At 42.0% G+C, this 7,475-nt stretch overlaps 1 protein-coding gene across 2 annotated transcripts in view; it reads right to left on the bottom strand.

The window, feature by feature from the left end:
- The window catches only part of TM4SF1 (transmembrane 4 L six family member 1), a 9,147-nt gene extending 5,628 nt beyond the window's left edge, over nt 1-3,519 (bottom strand). The window contains exons 1-4 of one of the 2 annotated variants that reach the window (XM_014537446.1): nt 3,322-3,519; nt 2,759-3,017; nt 1,184-1,273; nt 950-1,095 (exon numbers count right to left, since the gene is read on the bottom strand). In XM_014537446.1, coding sequence (XP_014392932.1) covers nt 950-1,095; nt 1,184-1,273; nt 2,759-2,935 — 413 coding nt within the window. In that variant the 5' untranslated portion in view covers nt 2,936-3,017; nt 3,322-3,519. The remainder of the gene's footprint in view (nt 1-949; nt 1,096-1,183; nt 1,274-2,758; nt 3,018-3,321) is intronic. The other variant, XM_005863477.2, reaches the window with a different exon arrangement.
- Between the last annotated feature and the right edge of the window lie 3,956 nt (nt 3,520-7,475).

Below are 7,475 nucleotides of genomic sequence, written 5' to 3'. Positions count from 1 at the left end.
TTTATTTACCTTCTATAATTGAAACTTTGTAGCCTGGAATGGAGCTCAGAGCCGGCCAGGGCAGGTGGGAGGGAAGCTTGGCTTCCTCCATCACCAGGGGCAACCCAAGGCTCCAGCTCCGTGGCCACAGCCCGCTGAAAGCAGGTATCTGGGGTTTATTTAGCTTCTATAATTGAAACTTTGTTGCTTTGAGTGGAGCTCAGAGCTGGGGCCGCAGCAGGTGGGAAGCTCAGCTTCCTCCATCATTGGGGCAACCAAGCATCCTGCTTGCTCCAGCTCCGTGGCTGCCGGCCGCCATCTTGGCTGGGTTAATTTGTATATAGTCGCTCTGATTGGCTGGCGTAGCAAAGGTATGGTCAACTTGCATGTTTGTCTTTTATTAGTGTAGATATCACTTTAAGTAAGGATACATTATACATAGTTATGTTTATGTGAATGTGTATGGAAAGGAAGAGTAGTAGTATGATTTTCCTAGGCTTTGATTAAATTCACATAGTTTCCATCTATATAAGGATTCCATAATATTTTCTTATAAAATAGTAGAAGCAGCCAATTGTTCTGAAATAGTGTACATATGAACACAAACTACAGCCAGGCTATGTGGGTTCAAATCTTGATTGCATGTCCTCGCAATGTGGCTTTGGTTAAGTTACTTCATCTCTCTGTGTCTTTGTTTGCTCATTTTTTAAGTAGGAGCGATAGTGGAAGTCACCTCACAGGGTTATCATGAGGACTGCTTCAGTGTGTCCACTAAAAAGCCTTAGAGCTTCTCCACATCAGGCACTGAGCATCAACCCTCAGACACCCTAATCCATGTCTGAGTCAGTGCCAACCAACCTGGCTGAGTGGATGGATGAATGGATGAATGATGCCTTTTTAGTTTGATAGGTTTCCACTATACACATGTGGTGGATAAGAATGTGTGGTCTGTTACGGAACAATTACTCACTGTCCTTCAGTGTCCAGAAAGGTATAGTTCCACTGGTTGGAGGAATCAAGACATAGTGGTCCTTCCGCTAAGCCCAGAGCTGCCACAATGACACAGTAGCCAGACCCTGCAATTCCGATGAGAGATGCCAGCACAGAAGAAAGCATCTAGAGGAGGAGAAACACCGGGGGTGAGCCACAGAGCGTCCTGCAATGGTGTGAAAACCAATGTCTCTACCAGAGCAGGAGGACCTACCGCGCATCTCTTGCCACAGTTGTCGTGGCCGCAGCAGCCACAGCAGTCCTCTTGTTCCAGCCCAATGAAGACAAATGCTGGCAGGAATATCTGATTAGAAAACAAACAGATTAAAGTCATTGTCTTTCCCCAAGTCCATAAGGGTCAGGTTAAGTACTTTTGGTAAAATATATTTGTTTCTGACATTGTTAACTGGCATTGGGTTAAATTGATCAGGTATCTCAAATAATGTGAAATGATGAAGAGAAAAAAACCCTCTAAATGTAATATCTGCTTGTTTTCATGTAATGTGTAAAGCATTCTTTAGGGTCAGGGTGTGTGATATGGGAGGACTAAAATAATAACCTTTGAATGTGCTTATTTCACATGAGTTCCTAACATAGCCCTAGCTGCAACTGCTGCTGGGTTTTGTTGTTGTTGCTTTTTGCAAGTGTTGTTTTGCAATTATTAAAACTTGCCTTTAAATCTGATTTGTTTTTCATTGTAAAACATAGAAGATACCAACAATCTTTAACAGAATAACTGACACCTTTTTTTGTAAATGGAAGAGATGGAAGCTCTCTAATAATAAAAGTGAACTGCTTCTTTGAAGACATGATTGTATGGTTATAGCTTTATAACAAAGCTCTTTATATAAAGTAAGTATGAAATACTTTGAGATAAAAAGAAGTTTAAACAAGTACAATATTATTGAAGGACAAATGATTATATTAATGTGATAGTAATGTTTAAATTCAAAGCAGATTTATCAAACTATAATTAGTATATGAAGGTTTAAATGTTTTAGTATCCTTAATTTGAATAAGAAAACTATTTTGTCTAGTATTAGCAATTCTATAAACTTCTCTTTAAAATTCTCAATCCCACCATTTTAGAGTAGCAAGCTCAAGTTTGTACACATTCTTTCCATGATATGCTTAAAGCTAGTATTTTCAGCTCCAAAATTGGCAAGCACATTCCTCTCACTTCAATTAAAAATAAACTTTGAAAAAAACAACACATTCCACTGCTAGCTTCAGACACTGATCTGCTGCTAACGGCAAGATTTTCCTGGACACCACACCCAAGAATTACATAAGGGAGAAAATCTATAGTTCTTTCTAAATAATAATGCACTCACAATTTATATATAATTTTTTTTCCTGTTGCAGATGCCTGAGGACAAACAGCAGAGATTTTGGATCCCAAGTTCTGTTGATTTAGACAGAAAACCAGCTGGCTCCTCTCAACTCCCCAGAGCAAAAATGATCCAGGGCTGCCAGCTTCAGGACTAGAAACTCCAGTCTCTCAAATCTGATTTAACAGCTAGTATCTGTTTCTAGTTGTAAAGTAAGAGAGTTTAGCAAAAAGATAGTTCATTTTTAGTTGAAAGAGGATTTTGTAAAACGACATCCAATAAAATTAGTATCTTATACCTGTCTCAACTTTTGCATAATCTGCTTTCAAAAGAAGAATGAACAAAAATCACTGGATTTGGAAATAGGCATTATAGAAAACTTTCCATGAAAACACAAGAAATCATCACATTTAACAGGAGAGAAGTTGTTAAAGTTGTAATAATTTTGAACAACTTACCAGCAAGCCCCCTCCTATGATGCCAGAAAAAAACCACACAAACTTGCTGAGGTGGTCTTCAGAGGCATACTTTGTTTCCCCATTGGGAAAGTACAGCAAGATGTTAGCTACAATGCAGAGGATGGCGAGCCCCACCAGAGACTGTCCGATGCATCGTGCGCACTTGCCGTAGCACATGGTGGCAGGGAGTCTGGGGGTTATTTTTCCCCCTTCACTCTGCAGGTGAGGGATGGCCCAAATCAGATGGGAGTGTGCCTGTCTGCACAGAAAACAAAAGCCGATTTTCAGCCCATTCCCACAACCTCTTAAATACTGTGATTCTTAGTCACAGGGTGGATGAGGTAGCTTGCTTTCATTGGTCCTGATTACAGGCTGCAGTTGGGGAGGGGAGAGAGAAGGAATGTCCCGCCCTTCAAAAGGGTTGGGACAAGTGAAACCAGGGGCAGGGCATGAGGAATAGTCATAGGGAGGAGAGAAAATGATTAATCCTCAACAAGAAATTAACTGTGCAACTCCTTTATAGGATTAAAAAAAAATCCACAGGAAAGTCTAGTACAACTTACTAGTAACTGCCAAATGTAAGTGTCCACGCTGTGATCTGCCCGGCTTGAGGCTTTGAAAGATGGTGGGCTGTGATCCTGCTCCATGCAGGACAGTTTTCAGTTTGAGAGCTCTGGGTTCACTTCCACTTCTGCACTGATTTAATTCAAAACCCAGGCTAGTCCCTGAGGTCTGAGCTTGTTTCCTGTTCTGTTAAAGGCAAGGCGTCCAAGCCATCGCCCATGGATTTGAGGAAGCTGTCTGGAAAATTACAGAGCAGCCTTCTTTCCTCTGCCTATGGCATGCTCTGCAGGCTGCCCTGACTGTCCAGCTTTCAAAAACAAATCTGGTACTAAAACAAAGATGGCATTAGTCAACATCAAGAGCTCAGACACCTTTTTATTGCTGAGTATTGTTGTCAGGCAAAGTGATGCCAGGGAGGGCCCGGGGAGGTCTACAGTGTGGGGGAAGGATAGATAGAAGAAGAAGAAGAAGAAGAAGAAGAAGAAGAAGAAGAAGAAGTTCAGGCCAGAAAAGATTGGCATAAATATTCAAAGTGATAAAAAGCTAAGACCTACAACCAAGACTATATTACCCAGCAAGGCTATCATTTATAATTGAGGGAGATATAAAAAGCTTCTCAGACAAGGAAAAGCTAAAGAGTTCATTACCACCAAACCAGTATTGCAAGAAATGTTAGAAGGAGGAGGAGGAGGAGGAGGAGGAGGAGGAAAAGGGGGAGGAGGGAGGGAGGGAGGGAGAGAGAAGAGGGAGGGGGAAGACGGAAGGGGAAGAGGGAAGAGGGAGGGAGAGGAAAGAAATAAGAGAAGAGAAGAGAAGAGAAGAGAAGAGAAGAGAAGAGAAGAGAAGAGAAGAGAAGAGAAGAGAAGAGAAGAGAAGAGAAGAGAAGAGAGGAGAACTGACAAGCAGACTGGGGACACAAGATTGAGAGAAACTGGAATGACTAGAGTCACAGTCATTGATGCGGGGGATGGGGCAGGGTGAACTGTGGTCTCCCCAGCCAGACAATCCCCTGAGATGGGTTGTCACAGGCTTACACATAAAGGCAGAAAAAGGGTGTCCGACCAACTTTCTGATGTGGTTACTGCAGAGAATTCTGGTTCTGAATCTGTTTAGCCCTTGAATAGCAGGTTGGACCATCAGGTAGCATGGGGAGAGGACAGGGTGGCCAAATGAGCCAGGACAAAATAATGAGGCCAGAAAAGAAGCCAAAGACCAAGATGGTGAGTTATTAATTCAGAAAAAAAAGGGAGTGGGGCTGCTGAATCCAGAAGCTCAGGCTGAGGCCAGAATCCAAGGAATTTGGGCCAAAACTAGAGAGCAAGATGCATACTAAATGTGAGGAGCCAACTGGAGTTACTGACGACGATCCACTCTGGGAGGAGGACTTAAGAGGAAGCATGGCCTGAGCATGCTAGCAAACGTGAGGCCATGATCCACACTAGCCTGAGGAAATAGACAAATGGAAAACTTAGTGTTGGCAGGGAAGCTGGCACCACTGTCTGCTCAGGTGTAGGGAGGCAGTCTGCACAAGTGCACCATCCCTTCACCACCATGCATCCAACAACAGGGAATGGGTGCCCTCTGTCCTGGCTGAAGTCCTACTGCAGGCAGGATTCCACAGATGTCAGGGTCTGGGTGGCAGTACAGGTGAGTGAGTTGAGGCATCCTCATTCTAACCTGCCACTCTGTTGATCTGTCCCACCAGTTTTTCCATGACACCCACCACACCCTTGTCTGTCTAAAACCCTGCATATAACTCCCATTTGTCCTTAAACATCCCCCCCTCCCGCATCCATCACCATGCAGACCGTGATGCCCTAATGTATATCCTCATCAGCCACCCCAGCTCTGCTAAGGTCTCAGAGAGCAGGCTATCTTCCAGGGCATAGCAGCTAAAATAGTGTCAGGCATTTAGTTGGCTCTCAATAAACATTTGCTAAATTTTGTTCAAATAAATAGCAGAGTTGAGTATGTTCATTTCTAAGGTTATTTGCTTTTAAGCAAAACCAAAATGTCTTATGAAAAGTTAGGCAGAATTGGCATTTCCATTTGAAAATTTTCAGTTTTACCCAGCATTCTCAGGAGCAGCTGACCAACCAAGTGATTCTCTCTGTGGTTCTCTTTTACGTTTCCAGATCCCAGCTACCTTTGGGGGAAGATGACAAAAACTGTTATCTAGTTTCTGTACATTTAGGGGAAGAGGGAGGAACAATTAAATAGTATGCAGCCTCTCTCGTTGCAATAGAATTTTATAGCTCTCTTGTGTGGAGCTGCTTCCAGGTGAGGAAACTGAGGCTCTTATGGGTAAGTGAGTAAGCTAGAGTCACAGGCTGGTGAGTGACACACTCTGGATTCCTCCTACTCAGGTCTCACTGACTCAGACACTCGTGACCTTTACTTTACGCGTTGACATCACAAAAACCCTCTCCAATGAAAAACGTGGACCAGATTTAAGCACTTTTTATTTGTCATTTCTGAATAACGTAATTTCAAGACATTAATTATTTTGGTTCTACTTTAATTAGACAAATGATTTTAAAGTTAACCTTGTATTTTCAAATGATAACACTTCCCACAAACATGGGTTGAATGGCCAGAAATCTAGTGGAATCACAGCACTAAGGCTATGGCCAATAGTCAATAAGCTTGGTTTTATTGTAGAAAAATAGAACTGTCAACAATCAAGATATATGCATGCACAATTAAAAGTTTAAAAATACTAATTAATTTTTCCTAAATTCAGTATAGGAGAGAAATAATAAAACCTATTTTCATCCTGATTTAATGTGTAAAAGGATTTCCCCACCTGGCCTTTGATCTTACATAAAAAAATATGTTAAACATTTTCCTCCAGAAAGCTTGGGGTGGACCTCTCTCCCTTGTGCTTTTGTGCCATTAAAAATTCAGCCCAGTGGGGCTTCTGTGGGAATTGGAGATCATACAAGATTGAGAAGTAAGTGCAGTTGGCTTGGAGCTGATTTTTAGACACCACTTTCCAGGGTTCCCTGATGAAAGGAGCTTTTCTTTGGTGGTTGAGTTCTGAATAAAAAACCTTCCTGCAATAAATCTGCTGTCATTTTGTGATTTCAGTGCTCTCAGAGACTTAGATTGAAGTATACATAAGAAGTGGTGTGAGCAGTCTCCAAGAGTTATCATTCCAAGCTGGTGAGCTAATACTCCACCTAGACCTCGTGGTCTCACTACTCCCAGTCAAACTGGTTTTTGTGGTTGTCAGTCAAAAGCCAATGTGGCAAATTTCCCACTGATACTGAATGAGCTGAAAACTCCAGTTACTAGTGATTTTGCCCTAGGGGAATTTTGCCAAGAACCTTTATAGAAATGGAGCAGTTGAGACTTGGTGTGTGTGTGTGTATGTGTGTGTGTGTGTGTGTGTGTGTGTGTGTGTGTGTGTGTGAGAGAGAGAGAGAGAGAAAGGTTTGGCTGTAAAACTTGGTTCTGACCAAGGTAGACAATTGGTTGACCTTACTTCCTACCTTCCTGTGCATAATCTTTGCCTGACATTGATTCTAGCATCTAGCAAAAACACATGCCTCAGATTTCCTTCCCAGAAAGGGAATTGAGATTCTAACTTGCTGAATAATCTAGTGACAACTTCTTCATTGTGTTAGGTTACAAAAACACAGTCATGTACTATGAGTACTCTGATGGGAAATCCATTCCATTTTCAAGTTAAGCCATTAGCTACCCTGTTTCAACGGACTAAAAGATTCTGCGGTCATGATTTTCAACAAGTCATGGTGATTTGGAAATTACTTTTTCAGACTTAGAAGGTGAGGAAAACTTGAGCAAGAATTGTAAAGGGACTAAAACACCAATTTAAAACTGAAAAATTATCTAGAATATTTCTAATGATTCTTTCCTTGCCCAGAAGGAGCCAACTAAGCTTTTTGGTGAGACCCTTCAGGATAGCTGTTCCTGGAGGTAATGAAATCAGGAATTTGGTATAGAGATGTCAGTTGTTGAGAAGATATTATTAGAAACATGCTTGGGATTAGACTCCCTGCTTTGCCTTGCATCTTCTTTGCAGACATAGATTCTGGCAGCTCTCACATCTCCTCAAGAGAGCACCAGGGAGAATGATTGTGGGCCTTGTCCTTCTCCACTTTCTCCTCCTATTTCCTCTTTTCTCAAT

Source organism: Myotis brandtii, unplaced genomic scaffold (assembly GCF_000412655.1).
Source record: "Myotis brandtii unplaced genomic scaffold, ASM41265v1 scaffold179, whole genome shotgun sequence".
Classification (NCBI taxonomy): Eukaryota; Metazoa; Chordata; class Mammalia; order Chiroptera; family Vespertilionidae; genus Myotis; species Myotis brandtii.
This window is presented reverse-complemented; position numbering and strand designations above follow the sequence as displayed.